The sequence below is a fragment of the Cyprinus carpio genome, chromosome A21 (genome assembly GCF_018340385.1).
Source record: "Cyprinus carpio isolate SPL01 chromosome A21, ASM1834038v1, whole genome shotgun sequence".
Taxonomy (NCBI): Eukaryota; Metazoa; Chordata; class Actinopteri; order Cypriniformes; family Cyprinidae; genus Cyprinus; species Cyprinus carpio.
In genome coordinates, this window is record NC_056592.1 from 204,550 (window position 1) to 222,500 (window position 17,951).

General features: G+C 42.5%; 3 protein-coding genes across 3 annotated transcripts in view; all 3 read right to left on the reverse strand.

The window, feature by feature from the left end:
• Positions 1–1,351: 1,351 nt before the first annotated feature.
• LOC109046388 (relaxin-3-like) lies at positions 1,352–2,954 on the reverse strand. Its single transcript, XM_019064137.2, has 2 exons — positions 2,700–2,954; positions 1,352–1,753 (listed from the first exon to the last, which is right to left on the reverse strand). The coding sequence occupies exons 1-2, from the start codon at positions 2,947–2,949 to the stop codon at positions 1,527–1,529; spliced, it is 477 nt and encodes a 158-aa protein (XP_018919682.2). The 5' UTR covers positions 2,950–2,954; the 3' UTR covers positions 1,352–1,526.
• A 424-nt stretch (positions 2,955–3,378) lies between these two features.
• Positions 3,379–11,333, reverse strand: plgrkt (plasminogen receptor, C-terminal lysine transmembrane protein). Its single transcript, XM_042778473.1, has 5 exons — positions 11,194–11,333; positions 10,607–10,688; positions 5,930–6,060; positions 4,200–4,309; positions 3,379–3,865 (listed from the first exon to the last, which is right to left on the reverse strand). Exons 2-5 carry the CDS (start codon positions 10,685–10,687, stop codon positions 3,738–3,740), a joined length of 450 nt encoding a protein of 149 aa, XP_042634407.1. The 5' UTR covers position 10,688; positions 11,194–11,333; the 3' UTR covers positions 3,379–3,737.
• Positions 11,334–13,172: 1,839 nt separating this feature from the next.
• Positions 13,173–17,951, reverse strand: part of LOC109046316 (ral guanine nucleotide dissociation stimulator-like) — a 12,734-nt gene continuing 7,955 nt past the window's right edge. The window contains exons 10-17 of the mRNA XM_042778475.1: positions 17,770–17,802; positions 17,547–17,668; positions 17,365–17,460; positions 16,899–17,115; positions 16,067–16,141; positions 14,968–15,219; positions 14,612–14,726; positions 13,173–14,466 (exon numbers count right to left, since the gene is read on the reverse strand). Of these exons, the coding sequence (XP_042634409.1) occupies positions 14,291–14,466; positions 14,612–14,726; positions 14,968–15,219; positions 16,067–16,141; positions 16,899–17,115; positions 17,365–17,460; positions 17,547–17,668; positions 17,770–17,802 (1,086 nt within the window). The 3' untranslated portion in view covers positions 13,173–14,290. The remainder of the gene's footprint in view (positions 14,467–14,611; positions 14,727–14,967; positions 15,220–16,066; positions 16,142–16,898; positions 17,116–17,364; positions 17,461–17,546; positions 17,669–17,769; positions 17,803–17,951) is intronic.

Here is a 17,951-nt window from a genome sequence, read left to right on the forward strand (position 1 = left end):
TTATAATTATTATTTTGTTCAAATAGAGACATATTTGTGAATACAAATGTTATAGTTTGTATTAAATTATCATAATTTGTGCATGTAGGGATTAAAATGTGTATTTGTGGATCAGGAGCCTCAGAAAATCAGCGACCACTAGATGGCACTAGCCCCAGTCACGTGTGCGCATTCCATCGTGTACAGATTTATTAATGTTACATTGTGTTTTCTTTGTTTCTTTTCTGGTTTGGCTATTCTCCTCTTCCTGTAGAAATAGAATCGACTCAGAAGAGACGTTGATGAATGAATGAATGCACGCGCGTCGCCCGATCTACAAATTCACATTTTAATTCCTACATGCACATAGTATGATAATTTAATACAAACTATAACATTTGTATTCACAAATATGTCTTAACTCTCTTAATTCTTAACTCTGCAGACACAGCGGGTGAAAAGCATTTGTGTCAGTGTAGTGACGCACATTTGTAAATTTTTCAAATCATGTACATGTTCATGAATTGCACTGGGCCTTGTTCATTGGTAGTTGTGTGCGTGCGTGCGTGTGTGTGTGTGTGTGGGGGGGGCGGTGTCGTGAAATGCTGTAAACTGCGAAGATGAAGTCTCAAAAACCAAATGAACCGAACAAGATCGACTCGAACTGGATTCCTTTTTGCCTTAGCAATTTATGATATATTAATGCAGAACAGAACATTTTGTATTTGTACAAATCCCTGCCCGATCATTTAATCCCAAATCAAATTGAAAGGCATTTGTTTGTGGTCAGTAAGATACGTGTATACAATTTACGCTGTACATGATAATTTTGCATGCGTCTATTAATCATTTTGAGTCTAATGTCATCCCATACAGCTGCAGCGGTGGATCAGAATCACTGATGCTCGAACATCTCAAAGCCTCCAAACGACTGAATCACTTTCCCGAAGCTTCTCTTCGACTGTGAACAGAATATCTCTCGTGTCGTGTAAAGATTCGGTAAGAGACCGATTCCTTTCAGCTCTCATGTTCTTGTTTGAATGCATTTGTGTGCTGCTCGTTTGTTACATTTTGAGCACAGTTTAACACTTTATATAAATCAGATCTGATTCAGTTCTGATACACATTCACTGTAAACGGATAAAAAACGCTTTCAAAAGCGGGTTTTCACAGCGATGCCGAAGAACCCTTTGTGTTCTCCAAAGAACCTGTCAGCGATCGATTCTTAAAAAAAACAAAAAACATTTATACAGTTTAAAGAGCACTTTTCCACTATAAAGAACCTTTTTCTGGAAAAGTAATGAAGTAATGAACCTTTCTTCTGATTCACCTGTGAGCAGATCTGGTGAATCACTCACAACACTTTTGCCTTTATTCGTTTGGTGAATCTTATGAACAGATTATTAGTCAGTAAATATAAAAGTTGCAATCAAGAAGTTGTTTATTCATGTGGTCATATGAACAGATGTGAAATAAATGAACACAAATGAAGCACTGGGACGATCTAACAGTTCAGTTCTTCATCAGTGAGTCCTTCATCATCATCATCAGCACAGGAGGCCGATGTCGTTTTTGGTGCAGCCCTGATTACAGCACATTCCCGCCAGTCCCATGGAGAAGTTCCGCTTCCTCCGGTCGGGACGGGGCCGCTCGAGCGTCTCCGGTCTGTCGCTCATCATCACCGGCAGCAGCTCCGCGAGGGACGGGTCTGCATTCGGTCCGAGCGCCTCGTCTGTGTCCAGAGCGTCCTGAAGCGCGTCCAGCAGCAGCAGACCTGCGACACACACCAGCAGATCTTCACATCACAAAGATACTGCCTTATGATCGAGTGCACATCAGACACTATTGAAGAGAGCTGACACCGAATCATCAATGAACCGGTTAGTGTCTTCTGCAGTATGGACAGTCTATTTCCTGTTTAACACTGTACAGCTGCTTTGACACAATTATAAATCATATATCACTATAGAAATACAGGTGACTTGACTTGATAATAGTCAGAGATATTTTAAAACTACAGCTGCAAATATACACGAGTAGACTGATTCCTGACATTGTTTTCATATATGTATTATTATTAGTCACATTAGTATCACTAATATCATTAATATCACATTGATGTATTATTAGAGCTCTAGTCTGGAATTTATATTCTTGCGCTTTCACCTAAAATTACGTCTGAAATACAGAATGACCAACAAATTCAATAATATCTGTTGCTAAATTGATATTTTCCTGTAACAAATGCAGACTGTGATATTTAAATAAGCCAGGACTTTCTATATCTTAAATGAGGCTAATTTACTGATTGTACGGTTCTAAATAAACACATTATTGATGATGATGATGTAAAGTAGCATACTGTGGTGGTTTCGTAGGATGCTGTGTTAAGTATCATTGTGATACTATTATAGTTTTTAATACTTTAAATGAGTTTTTATTTTTGTATTTAATTTTACTTTAAGTTTGAGTAATTCTGTTTTTTTGTTGTTGTTTTTTTTCGTTTTTAAAATGTCTATATAGTTTCTATTAACAAATGCATTTCAAGTTATAATTTGTAGTACATCATTAAACTAAAAGTAATGTTGCTTTGTATTTCCTAAATATTTTAAATTTCAAGTAAGGATCTTTGTTGAACGGTTTTAGTTTTCTCTAACTAACCCCGGCGGGTGATGATGGTGTGAGTACACGAGTGTTGTGTGATGAAGATGAGCACGTACCGGGGTCCTGCGCGCTCCTCCTCCACCGGGAGCCTCCGCAGGTGAAGATCACGGCTCTGATGAACTCGCGCCCGCACAGTTTCACTCCGAAATCTCCCGCGCGCTCCGCGCTCACGCGCACACACACACCGCACACACACAGCAGCAGAACAGCAGACAACACGCGAAACATCTTCAGAACGAACATTAATAAGAGTTTATAAAAGACTGCTGAAGTTCCTCGAGCTGCTGGTTTCTGATCATTCGCCATCAGCTCAGAGAGACTTTATACAGACACGGACTGACGTCACTCTCTCTCTCTCTCACACACACACACACACACACACACACACACACTCTTTGAAACTCATTATTGAGCTCTTTTATATCAATAACATGCTTTTCTAATTCCTGACATATTGCTGATATGATTATTATGAATATTTATTATAAATGAGGAATGAAGTCACTGCACAAATGTTGTAATACTATTTAATGAATCAATTATTTCCAAAATATTAATTTTATGTTTCATAATTTGGTCAGAAATTCTACAAAAGAAAATCAACCAATAAAAGATCATGATAAACAATCGGCTTCATTTTGAAGAAACACATTTGTATAAAATCAGTCCAAATAAAATATTGTGGTTCTGTATCACACACACACACACACACACACACGTCATGGAAGTAAAACATTAAAGCTTTAACGATTTATTGTTGGACACAAAGATCACGATCACAATAAAAACTGAACACTGTTGGATTCTTCATAATAATGAATCAAGATGAAAATTCACAAGACATCTTTTAATCATATTTAATGAAAAACATGCAACATGTTTCTTTCAAAGCAAGAGGAAAAATGTTCAACAATTAATAATCAGGCAGACGCCTGAGAATCGACTCGTCACATGATGATCAATGACACCGAAGTAATTTTGGGTGAAATATTGGCTTTGTGTTCGAGGACAGATCGGTCATCTCACCGGAGCTTCCTCCTTCAGTTAATGGAGGAAACATTGCTGGAGTCGATCAGTCGAGACGTCAGGATTCCTCATTTCTCCAGCAGAGACGTCAGATGAGCTTTGGCTCGCCGGGATTTCTCGATGCTCTCAAACGTGGGCATCCCCTGAGGAAGAGCCAGACGCTCGCTCTCCGACGCCAAGATGCTCTCGGCCTCCTCTGCATCACATCAAACAACACTTTAACAACATCAGGACCCCGCATCATTCACCTCTGGGAAATCAAAGCGGGATCTTTTTGGAATAAAGCCAATCAATAATCAATCAGTTGTAATAGAGTAAACAAAATGATCATCGGCGGGCGTGAGTGACGTAACGTGAGGTCAGAGGTCACACAGCTGCTTGGAGTTGGGGTCACTTCAGACATTTAATCATCATAATAGACAACATCATAAATGCTGAAGATGAAACAGATATGAAATGCATTTCTACTCCAGACTGAGATTCAGAGGTTTCTGGGTATTCTGAGAGTCGGAGGTGGTGTGTGTTCGTACCCCTCATGCGGTGCACCAGCGATCCGTACGCCGCGTCCACCTGATACGCCAGGATGAAGCTCAGAGGAACCACAGGAGCCAGCAGAGCCGCTTTCCTCTTTCTGACGGCTCTGTCAACATACAGACACGCTCACAATCCTCTGACGCGTGTGTGTGTGTGTGTGTGTGTGTGTGTGAGCAGGTAACTCGCTCTCAATCACAACAGCAGTGATCGCTGAATCCAACACAAAATCAACAAAATGACATTTTTTGGCGATACTGCATAATTCTTCATTTCACCGCAATATAATCGAAAAACTCTCACAAAACTAATAATAACTATAATGGTCTAACTAAATGATCCCTAATTTGATTAAAGTTGGAATGGATTGTTCATAGGATACAGATATCGCGCATTTCGTTTCAGCAAAACTTTCTCACAGGAGTCTCACACAACTGCCACGGAGCGGCGAAGCAATGTCCAGATGTACTACACCAGAGCTACGCTGTTCAGTAGTCCTTGTGATAAGATACAGACGACAGAGACACACAACAGCAGCAGCACAAATAAGAAGTCCCTGTATAAAGCACTGCTTATCTGTGTGTTGCACTTATTTGTCCTGTTGTCACTTGTTTCTTTTTAAAATTAACAAAATTCTTGCATTTTGTTTCTTCTTTTTCATGTATGACTGTTGTGCATCCAAAATAATTTAGAATATGGTAAATGTGCTGTACTAATTATGAAAAAAACTTTACAAATTTTTGGAAATTACCACCACAGAATCCATCGTTTTGAGCACAAAAATCAGGGAGAATCCTGGAGGGACAGGTACAGAAATAAACTCACGTCACGCTCACCAGAGATCAGCACACGTTACTCTTCGGGATCGTTCTGTAATCACTCATTCTGCTCACTGGTCATTTTCATTATTTATTTCACAATCTGAACATTTGAGGATAGGGGTGCGTGATAATGACAAAAGATGCTCTCAATACTTTCTGGAATTTTGTGGATAACGATAATTAGACGATACTGGTATTTGGGCAGGTTTAGGGCTCCCACAGCTTCTGATATTCTTCATATTCTCCGCGGTGGTTCGTTTGCAGCAGTAATAGAAATGAACTCTTCCAGTAAGTTTAAACTGATTTTTCCCTTTTATGGGCATGTTGCCTTTATAAGGCCATGAGCGAGTCACTGAGTCATTCATTCAACTGAATCGTTCAAACAGTGGATTGATTCAGTAATGAAACTCTGCTGTGCTGTTTTATAAAATCATCATCACACGTGCAATCATACTGATATTTGGAGAAAACGTCACCCTTTGTGTGATATTAACTATATCAGGAGATATAAATATAAAAGACATACAGGGACATTTTTGCCCAAAATTCAAGACTTTTGTCTTGAATTTTGGGGGAATTCTAAATGTATTTTAATAGACTAAATCAAACAGAGAGAGCGTTACCTGCATCTCAGTGTGTGTGCGCACTCTGTGTTTCTGTTTGGTCTTTGAGATATACTATACTATATACTAATTTTAAATCGTATATCGTTTAAACAAAAATTACGATATATATCATACACCACTATATGAGGATCAATGAAATAAGAACTAGGGTCATTGATGAAACATGAGTCAATGTATGGAAATCATTGTAAGACTATTCTAACATCACATAAAGATGTAGGTATCAGAAACTCTGTATGTGTGTGTGTGTGTGTGTGTGTGTGTGTGTGTGTGTGGACAGACCCGATGGTGAGACCCAGCGTAGTCAAACCGAAGAAGGAACCGAAGTACTTGAGAAACTCTCTGGACCAGGCGACCTGCATCGCCATCTGACGCTCACGCATCTGATTCTGCATCAGCAGCTGACGCTCCAACTACAGGAACACAAACACTCTGAGTGCTTAGAGCTTCCTGTATCACACTGACATGAGTGTGTGTGTGTGTGTGTGTGTGTGTGTGTGTGTGTGAGAGAGAGAGAGTGTGTGTGTGTGAGAGAGAGAGAGTGTGTGTGTGTGAGAGAGAGAGAGAGTGTGTGTGTGTGTGTGTGTGTGTGAGAGAGAGAGAGAGAGAGAGACAGTGTGTGCGTGTGTGTGAGAGAGAGAGAGAGAGAGAGAGTGTGTGTGTGTGTGTGTGTGTGTGTATGTGAGAGAGAGAGAGAGAGAGACAGTGTGTGTGTGTGTGAGAGAGAGAGAGGGGAGAGAGAGAGAGAGTGTGTTTGTGTGTGTGAGAGAGGGTGTGTGTGTGTGTGTGTGTGTGAGAGAGGGTGTGAGAGAGAGACTGTGTGTGTGTGTGTGTGTGAGAGAGAGAGAGAGAGAGTGTGTGTGTTTGTGGTGTGTGTGTGTTTTTACTGGTATATATGGTTTATGAGGACACTTCCTGTGGCTTAAAAAACATACAAAACTGTGTTTTATGAAATTCAAGAACTGTCAGTAGTGTTCTGTGAGGGGTAGAGTGATAGAAAATACAGTTTCTACAGTATAAAAACCATTACACCTATGGAGAGTCCCTACAAGAATAGTCAACCAGACTCTGTGTGTGTGTGTGTGTGTGTGTGTGTGTGTGACTCAGAGGTGATGTTGTTTTTGTTTGTGTTTTGATATGAATGACCATTTGAAGCTCTTTTTTGTGATATTATATGTGAAAGTGGATATCATGTAGCTGATTATTCAGCAGTCCTCATTAGCATAACTGCATGTGTATGTGGCCTGTGTTAACATCTCACATTTGCGTGTTTTGTCTCCAGGTCAGACGCACTTCATCAAAGCCACTTCCTGTCGGCAAGCGGAAGTTCTCTGACACGACTTCACACGGAGTTTCTTGAAGCAGCTTTAATGTGACGGTAAGCTGTGAATCAGACGTGCTGTGACCGATTACAGGTTCCCTGATTTCACGCTCCTCAGGTGTTTTAACGATGTGAAAGCTTCTCTGTACAAAACGATGTAAATTACAAGGAATAAAGTCTGTTAACGAGGTGAAGTCAACGATAACCCAGCCCCCCTCAGGGTCCAATCATTTAGCACCACTCCACTTGACACAAAGGTATTAATTACCTTTAACCAATCAGCTCGTTAAGTGCTAATCAAGCTGAGTGCGCCAAGGTCTCGTTCTTCTCATCTGAGCAGAAAGCGTTCGTGCCTCAAACACGCATCATTTCTATCCAATCTGATTTCAGATTATGAAAGTCTTGTTTATATAGACTGTGAATGTTTCAATCAGACTCATATTCACTTACAGGTAAATCACTGCATGAATCCAGAACTGAACCTCAGCGCATGCGCAGAACCGGAGGAGCTCACCTCATCATGAACATCACGTACATCTACAACAGGGTGCAAACACCTCACGCTCATTCACTCCTGTTGAGCACTAATTAGCCACATTTACAGGATCCCAGGAGAAGCTAGTTTTACTAAGGTATGAATGGTGAATAAACACAGGATGATTTCCACGAATGTTTCTGCTCACAGTCAAAATCTGTTCTTTACTGTCCAGAACAAAGGAGTAAACTCTACGAGCAAAACAGACGAGTGTGTTTTCATTGATTAGGGTCACGTTAATCATCTAAATGAGCTTTAGCAGGTATTCAAACACACATTCATTTATCTGCAGCTGATTCGATGAGATGAAGAGCGACACGGAGGTGATGAAGTGTAAACACAGGCGCGAAACTCACTGACATTTTCCTGAAAGGCCACGTGTGAAGATTTCTGGACGGCTCTGTTAACCGTAAAGCAGACGAAAGACTGAGCGAGAGACTGCAATGAACCAAACTAACCCCGAACACATGCCTCCGTTACTGTTTAGAAACAGCTTCGAGACAGCCGCTCATGTCAAGTACAAGAAATATATGAAGGCCACTTATATTCTAGCGATTAGTTCATCAAATGTTAAAAAGCATGCTGAAATCTGCCGGACGTCACTGAGGTTTTGTCGACTTTCTCTCTTGGTGTAAAAGCGTCTGCTGAATGCATGAACCTGATCGTGAACAGACTTCTGTATTGAAGTAAAACCGTGGAATGGACTGAGAAGCGTCCGTCTGTTTTCTGAGCGACAGCTCACACGTAACCCACAATTTCATCATCTTGCCTTTTCAGGACAATTAAAATGTCATTAGTTTGAGTTCCAGAGCAGCGGAAGTGATAAACAAAGAGACGAGAAACACGGCTGACAGCCGGTCAAACGTCTGACCGCTCGACAATGAGACGACCGCTTTATGAGCGGATCGACAGCAGTGTCCAGCTGAAATCACTCTGACAGCGTAATGGTGAGGGACTCGAGACGTTTCGAGCTCATCAGGGTCAACCATCTTTACATCCGTGACACGCTTCGGAAACGAGACAAACCAGCCTTTATATTTCTCATCACTAACTCACTCTCACGAGTTCTTTTCTTCAGTCATACTCGAAAAAACATCACTCATTTTAGACGTAATTAATGCAAAAATGCTAAAAAAAAAAAAAAAAAAATTTTAATTACAATTCCTGTAATTTTAGTGGAGACGAGTGTAATTTGCTCTCGTTCCTACACACTTCTGCAGAACGTCTTGAAGAAGGAAAGGCTGTGTGTGAATGTGGAGCAGATTCCTCTCCATGTGACCTCATGGCATTTTTGGAGCACAAAGATCATGATTTTTCATTAACCTTAAAGAAATTGCAGTAAATATGAAGTTCAATGAGTTACAACAATATTTAGAAAGATGAGCAGACGTTCCTGGGAGTGCTGGAGGAGCTTTGGGACGTTTATTAGATTGCGGGTGATAACGAGTATTTATGAGCGTCTGAACGCGCCTGTGGCTCAGAAATACCTGCGCTGATCGAACACAGAGAATAACAGCTCATCCGACACTATAAAGAGAGATCTGCTGTAGTTACACAGACAGGACTGCTGTATGTTACTGACATAAGTACATGAAGAAGAAGATGTGTAAAGAACAGAGAGAGCTCACAAGCCTCGTGATGTTTCAGTGAAATACAGAGTTATTTTGTGATCTCATGTTTAAAACTAAAGCTGGAAAGGTAATTCTGTTGGAAGAGATCTGAAAGCAGGGCAGAGAGGTGAAGGGAACGAGAGTGAATGTGTGACTCATCAGAGCTTTATGAGCTGATATCTGTGAGCTGTACGGCAACAAACAAATACAACCATATTTTACTGAATTCTTCATAATCTGTCTGCGGGTGGAGACTTTTCTCTTCATAACGTCACCGATGATGACTGCCTCACGGGCCGAGATCCATCAGAAAACAAGCATTTCGTGCAGAACACGATTGCAATAAAACATGTGTGGCTCTCGGCTAACTGGAGATCAGCGAAACACACACACACACACACACCACACACACACACACACGCTGAGGCTCTGGATCAGGACAGCAATCTTTACAATCATCCTAGATGCTGAAAACAACACGTCATCCTCCAGACGCATCTTCTCTTGTGTGTGTGTGTGAGTGTGGTGCATGGTGTGTGTGTGTGTATCTCTCTGTGTGTGTGAGAGGTGTGTGAGGTATGTGTGTGTGTGTGTGTGTGAGTGTGTGGTGTGTGGCGTTGTGTGTGTGAGAGAGGTAGGTGTGTGTGATGAGTGTGTGTGTGGTGTGTGTGTGAGAGGTATGTGTGATGAGTGTGTGTTAGTGTGTGTGTGTGTGTGTTTGAGTGAGTGAGTGAGTGTGTGTGTGTGGTGTGTGTGTGTATGTGTGTGTGAGTATGAGTGTGTGTGTGTGTGTGTGTATGGTGTGTTTGAGTGAGTGTGTGTGTATCTGTGTGAGGTGTGTGTGTGTGTGTGTGTGTGTGTGTGTGTGTGTGTGTGTGTGAGTGAGTGTGTGTGTGAGTGTGTGTGTGTGTGTGTGGTGTGTGTGTATCTGTGTTGTAACACAACTGTGTGTGTGTATTTGTGTGTGAGTATGAGTGTGTGTGTGTGTGTGTGTGTGTGTGTATGGTGTGTTTGAGTGAGTGAGTGTGTGTGTATCTGTGTGAGGTGTGTGTGTGGTGGTGTGTGTGTTTGGTTTTTTTGTGTGAGTGAGTGAGTGTGTGTGTATCTGTGTGAGGTATGTGAGGTGTGTGTGTGTATCTGTGTGTGTGTGTGTGTGTGTGTGCGTGTGAGTATGTGTGTGTCTGTGTGTGTGTGTGTGTGTGTGTGTGTGAGTATGTGTGTGTGTGTGTGAGTATGAGTGTGTGTGTATGGTGTGTTTGAGTGAGTGAGTGAGTGAGTGAGTGTGTGTGTATCTGTGTGAGGTGTGTGTGTGTGTGTGTGTGTATGGTGTGTTTGAGTGAGTGAGTGAGTGTGTGTGTATCTGTGTGAGGTGTGTGTGTGAGGTGCACCTGCAGTCGTGTGTTGTGTGTGTGAGTGAGTGAGTGAGTGAGTGTGTGTGTGTGTGTGAGTATGAGTGTGTGTGTGTGTGTGTTAGTGTGTGTGTGTGTGTGCACCTGCAGTCGTGTGTTGTGCAGCATGAACTCTTGTTGTTTCTGCAGGTTCTGCTCCATGGTTTTGGAGAGCATGAAACCCATCCTGAAGAAGAGACACAGAGAAAACATTTAACACACATCTCCGCTCTCAACAGAGTCCAAACTCATCAGAACATGAAAATCACATCAAGTTAAGAAATTAAACTCGTTTTAGGGACCAAGCTTGCATTGTGACACTGTTTTTATAAAGAGATTCTGACCGGTTTGGAACTGATAGCTTCTTTTTAGAACTGTTAGAATTTTTTCTTAAAGCGAACTATAAACTAAACCTAATATAATACGAAGAACAGAAGTGTTTCTGGCAGGTTCTGTGAGGTTCAGCTTGCATCTGGTTCATTATCTGTTAAATCTTAATAAACAGTTTCTACAAAGAACGAGTTCAGGAATCATCAAACACACGAATATCTGGAGTCTGATGAGGATTATGTGTTTGGTGAGGAACACTAACACTGTGTGAGCAGCTCTCTCTCTGTCTTGTGTTCACACACAAATACACTTCACAGCAAACACAGTTAACAGAATAAATCACACCTGAACGACAATCATACCTTATTACACTGATTCTGAAGTTCAGCAAACACCAAGGGCACGAGAGCTCTGCGCACGCACTGACGGCACGCACTGACGCAGAACGGTCTCTCCCCTGATTGGCTCGGGCGCTCTGCCTCGACTCTCATTGATTACTGTGCGCAGACGTCAATAAACTCGAGCGAAGAGGACATTATATTCCTGAAGTCTCCTTTGAGCTACAAACGTTCATTAAACATCTATTAATTTACATCAAAATCACACCAAAAGCGTTGTCTTTGACAGTTTGCTTTTGGTAATTTTTAAACTCGTTTAGGATAAAAGCGTCTGCTAAATGCATTAATTGAAATGTAAAAAGATTTGTAAAACGATCAAACTAATTTTCTTATACTGAAATAAAATCTTTTATATCTTCTGATTGGTCCATTCTGACCGGCGCTGAGTAAAGTAGCGCGTGTCACGTGACAGCGCCTGTTCGCGGTCTTCAGCAAGAGCGGCAAAACATGTAAACGGTATTTAACGGTCAGTAATCGTGAGGTAAAGTTCAAGAAGAGGATACAGAAGAAGTTACTGTAGAAGCTCAACTCATCTGACAGGTTTTAACTCCAAACCTTTGTGTTGTTTAATAACTCTACTTTCATTTAGTCCTTAATTTTAATAGCAGATAAAAGACGTTGTTTTTATTATAGGCCTATATTTCCATCCGTTCTGTTTGCAGTAAAAAGGTAGAATCATCTCTTAGTCTTTTCCAAGCAACAGCAGTTCGTTTCCCGAAAGCATCGCTTGTAAACTATGTTCGTAGCACTAGCATTATATATATATCTGATGTTTTCAGACAGGTTTCCCTCTGATGAAGCTCTCAAATGTTATTCTCTGGTAAGAGTTCTCATGTTCTGTTTACACGTCGATGGTTTTTTTGTCTCAATGCTGAAGAACGAATGGGACTTCAGTGTTTTAATGGAGAGGAACTTGTGGAATAAGTGTTTTATTTTCTTTCTGTGTTGTTTGAGAAGTCCCGGTTTCACGGTGCATTTATAATAGTGTGCAGCTGACCAGGTGTGTGGAGTTATATCTGCCTCTTAATCTGAACTCAAAGCTGTCATCATAGCGCCACCTGCTGGGCACATCAGTGCAGTACTGTGTCTGTCTTTATGAACTAAAGCATGCAGAACACAACAAAAGAGCACTAGATGAATCGCACTGCATGTGTTTATTAGTCGTTTTCGCCAATATTAGAAACAGTGCATCATAAGGAAAAAAATCATAGCAAATTTAAACCATGAAAAAAGACGAGACAAACAGAAAACCCAAAGTCAACAGAGCTGAAAGAAACACAATCCCTTATCTGTAGTGGTATAAACTTCGCATAGATATATTCATATTTACATATTAGTTCATAATTACATGGGAGAAGAAACTAAATGTACAATGCTACAAAAAGTATTTACAAATCAATAAATACACACACACACACACACTCAAACCAAATGAAAGGCAAAAGTACAAAGAACAATTCATATTGTACAAAAATTACACAAAAGAAGATACAAAACCAGCGCAGGCGAGTTATAATAAAATCTTGTTTTTTTTCCCTAAATATTTTTTTGACAGTGAAAAAGACAAATGGCACCAGATATCTGTGTTATTTCACTCTGATCTGAGAGATCCTGGGAAACGGTTGGTTTTCCTGAACAGGCAGTGCTGACCTCACTGGACTGGGACGCTTCTGGAGAGCGCAGAGATCTTTGGCCCTTTGGGTTTTGTTGACATGAGCACAAGATGTGAACATACATACAAAGACATTAAAACATAGCAAGCACATGCACACACACGCACACACACACACACACACACTCACACCCTCACACACCCGCGCGCGTGGTCACACACACACACACACACACACACACACACACACGCACACACACACACACACACACACCCACCCATTCACTCACACACAACACACACACACACACACACATACACACACACACACACACACACAAACACACACGCACACAAAGACATTAAAGCATAGCAAGCACACACACACACACGCACGCGCACCGCACACACACACACACACATGGTCACACATAAAGGATCTATGGCAGGTCAGCTTTGTGAAGCATTCAGTCATGAACAACCACTGAACTTCAGGTAAAATAAAACAAACTCTCATTACATGTTCATTTCTCTTTTTATGTGCAGTTTCACTTTTCGTGTTGTTTCTCTCTTCTTCTGATCTCAGGGCCGGTTCATCATCACTACAGCCAGTGTCTCCGGACCGCCGAACACCTGGAAACCTTTTGGCATTTCATTCTAATTTCAAAAGTTATGGTCGCATTTCAGAAGGGGGTTTCACGCATCAATTTGCAGCGACACAGCAACCGAACACAGGAACTGGCAATGTGACACTGTGATGTGAGGCGCTGAAGAGTACAGCTAACAGGACTGAAGACACCGGAGCACGTGTGATCTCTGAGATACTGAAGTCGAGAGTCACAGTGAGCCACTGCGCTGTTATACTAGAAAAAGACTCATGTTAGAAACTCCCGGAATTCAGTGCTCGTCTCGTTCCATATCCACTGCTCAGGTTTACACATGAGCACCGTCTCCTCCAGAATGATATTTTGTAGTGGCAACAAAAAGAATTTGCTTTCAAATGAAGACATCTTACTTTTATCAACAAAGTCACTCGGCATCTCTGAACGTGTGAGAAATTAAAGCATGAAACAGAAGAAGAGAGAGATGTTTCATGGGCTTGAGCACCACCGTGATAGATAAGAGGAAAAACACTGATGAACGTGTGCAGACTCTTCCTGTCATGTGATCAGTCAGATGACCACACCATCATGTGAAAGAGGACAGTGGCATTCTGGTACCGTAGTTCATAGCACTCCAGCTTTCACACTGCACACGTCTGATTTTGGACCGGTCCTCCGATCTACAGCTGACATCACAGACGAAGCGGGTCTCGGAGATTCGGGAATGACTGTAAACACACAGATCGCCTCTCAGCGGGAGAGTGTGGCCGTCCAGGCGATGACAAGCAGTTCTGCTGAGCGCCAATATCCAGCTTCTGCTGTACCGACACAACAAGAGTTTGGGAATTCAGAAGATCCCCTTAGCGATCTTCAGACCTTTCTGCTTCATGCGGGGCAGCGTGGAGCTGGCCACATGTTTGGTTCGGCCTGCTCTCGGGAAACCTCTCTTCTTCAAGACAAAGTCATAGTTGGCCGTGGAGTTCATGGCGTAAAAAACATTGGCGTTGTCAGGAATCTTCAGCTCTGTGTGGAAATAAAATAACAGCACCTACTGTAAAATCAGATCACTTTCAATATCCTCCAACCAACTGAGCTCATCAGCAAGATGAGGAAGCAAATATCAGCAAAGGTATGTTTAAGCTTATCTTTTAGCTGTTTTGTGACTGACCCTTTTCCTCACTGATTTTCTGAACCAGCTCATAATCCTCGGCTCGCTCGCGGTCCAGGTTGTGTTTCACCATGGCTTTCCTCACGACCGCAGGAGTCTTATCCTGACTGGTGACCTGAAACACAAACACACACACATCCCGATCCAAGCGTGTACAGGTCTGAGTTTGACAGGGTTCACAAACTTTGTGCACCACTGGATCACATGGTGATTAAACTAGTTTGTTTACTTTTATATGATAAACGCTTTTGGTACTGTTTGGACTTGATGTAAAATCTGAAACAAAACCATATGCGAGCCTCTGATCTAGACAAATCTTCCTGCTCGGTCTCTCCGTTATTTCACACTGTTCTCACCAGTATGCTCTTGTACATGTTTCCGTTGTCCACGTCCAGGCTGACTCTGATGATGCAGCAGTCGTCCACCTGCTGGTTGTAAAGTGGCAGAGAGAGAGACGAGTAGCTGGACACGCCGGAGACGGAGCGCTTGTGTGAGCGAGACCCTGTGACCGGTGTGGACGACACCGAAGATGAGGAGGCACTGCTGGAGCCGGAACCTGAGCCGAGACCCGACGCGTCCAGAGACGAGAGAGACGTGGACTCCCAGAACTGAAGCACAGACAGACAGACAGATTGAGGACGTCTGCAGCTTGAGTTGTCTATGAGTTCAGATTTTAGCAGTGAGAGAAGGATTGATGATTCCAGAGAGGATAAAATCCACAGTCTCAGTGAAAGTAAACCATCACGTGTTGACACACACACACACACACACACACACACACATGCCAGGAGTCCCGACTGTGACTACGATAGTTGCATTTGCAACAATCAATTAAAGTCTTGTTAGAGCTGGTAACAGAGGGGTTAGTTAATGACATCTTTAGAGCATGTATCAGTGTTTCCTACAGCGCTGTTCAGCATCTTTCTGTCCTGCTGCACTCTCTGCATGAACACAGGGCTGAATCATCAACAAATCAATCAGTCCAACAGTTTCTAATCAGTCTATAATTCACAAGCAAGTCGACTGTTTAAATCACCGTGAAGAATACAGTGATAACTAAAGTGAAATACAGTGCATTATTTAAATCAATACATTGTTGTGCTGAGATTTAGTGGAAACACTGGCACATGCCTTTGCAGAGAATAATCAAGCAATTTAGACATTTGTACTCTAAAGAAAACGTAATTTGGCTGTCAATTTAGGAGCTAACGTCTCACTAGTTACTTGTTTAGTCGGGATCCCTGACACACACAAGAAAGACGACTAGAGCCCAATCAACTAGAGTGGTCTGCAACCAGCTGACCGTCACTAACACACACAAACACAAAGACACACAGCAGAAACGCTGACTCAGTGAACGCCAGTGATGATGAACTCCAGAATGGATGAGAGAAATGAGTGTTTTCCAGACATGGACGGGCGGAGAGACGGGATGAGGTGAGAGAGATTGAGTACCGTGGGTATCAGGTCTGCCGTAGGGCCGCACTTCCCTAAGGTAGAATTGGAATGTTTTACGAAGGGCGTGGAGGTCTACAGGAATGAAGTAAAGCTACAGTCACGGACAGACACAGCAGAGCTCCGGAGAGAGAGCACATTACAGACCACAGGGCGTTTTCAGACCTGCAGATCAGCTGCTTTTTTCCAAAACAACATTTCAAAGCACACCAAAATGATGTGTTCTTGTAATTCACCTGTTTTGGATAAGAGCAATTAGACGACATTTGAGGATGAAGACGTGCTTTGGAGTTCGATATCTAATGTGCTTAGCCACATCACTGACACTGCTGCTTTTTACAAAACACATTCCCATTATAAATTATGAAACAGCTTGCTTCATTGGTCCATTGGGTTGAATTTCATTCTCACCACAATAAACCAGTTCAAAGACTGTTTTGGTGTGGATCCAAGCATGCTGGCTGTGTTCATATATGCTTAAACAAACCACACTATGGGAGAAATACACTAGGCTCCAAAACAAACACTGGCTAGGTGTGAAAACGCCCATAGACATCATCAGCCCTGTTACAGACTAGTATTAACATATATTTCAAAGGTTTCTCTGGAACCACTCGACATCTCATTTCGAAAATAACCCTCAAAGTTTAAGACCCTTCTGTTAGGGCGATGCATTTTGCTGTTGTCTGGGTCATATCTGTGTGCTTCAAACAGCTGGCATCTAGATGGAAACAACAGTGAGCAACTGAAGGAAATAAGCCTGTCCTCTGGAGAGACACTGTCGGATAAACAAGATGATGAGAACTGAACAGCAGTCAGACGATCTCCTCACCTTCCTCTCCAGAGCATCTGGTGAATCAGATATGAAGCTGATGTTGACCTCCTCCACGTCAGAGCTGCTGGACCCCGCGGACGTCACGCTGAGAGAGTCACCGCCGTCGCCCACCGACCCGCTGAAACCCGGCGGGAAACGCAGCTGATCGAAAGACTTTGAGTGAGAGCTTCCAGAACCGCTGCATCCGGCTTCCCCCGAACCCCCGGGCTGCCGACTGAGAGACAGACACAATAAACACCACCTCCGCGACAAAACATCAATCGCTAATACCTCCAACAACTCTCATCTCTCAGTGAGCTTGCTGTAATGCATTCTGGGATTGCCTTCTCCATGGAAAATACATGTTAAGCTACCTTACATTTTGGGCCTAAACAAGGAGTCTGCTCAAGCAGCGTAATTCATGATGACTGAATCTGCCATCTAAACAGTCAGCGGGTGTGTGGATGTGATGGTCAGCACTCACTCGCTCCATCTCTTCATGATTCCTGAGCTCTTCTTGGCTCTCAGCGTGTTGGAGGCCGATTCAGAGAGCGGCTCAATCTCACACGACTGACTGTAGCTGCAGGAAACCCAGAGCAGTATTCAGGAGTGTGTGTGTGTGTGTGTGTTTATTTCTGCACATCTAAAGCGATGCTGATGTCTCACCTCTCAGCCTCCGAGAGCTTCTCCACACTGGAGAGCCATGCGCTGAACCCCACGACACGCTTAAAATTATAATTGTTACACGCCAGCTGTAACAACTTAATCTGAGCGATGACCTCAAACTCCTACAGAGGGAGACAGACAGAGAGACAGATCAACATGTCATCAACGCGAGGCTAGCGTGTCAGAATCAGCGTCAGGAACTGTTCCTTCTGTTCAGACGTACCTTCCTTCTCTTCTCGAAGTTGATCAGGCCTCCCTGAGATGCAAAGAAAGGATCAGTTATCATCCATATACAGAGCTGAACTAGAACTGTCAAAATTAGCACATTAACGCATGCGATTAATTATTTCTGTTTAACGCATTAAAAATATTTAACACAGGGGCGGAGCTAACAACTGCTGCTTC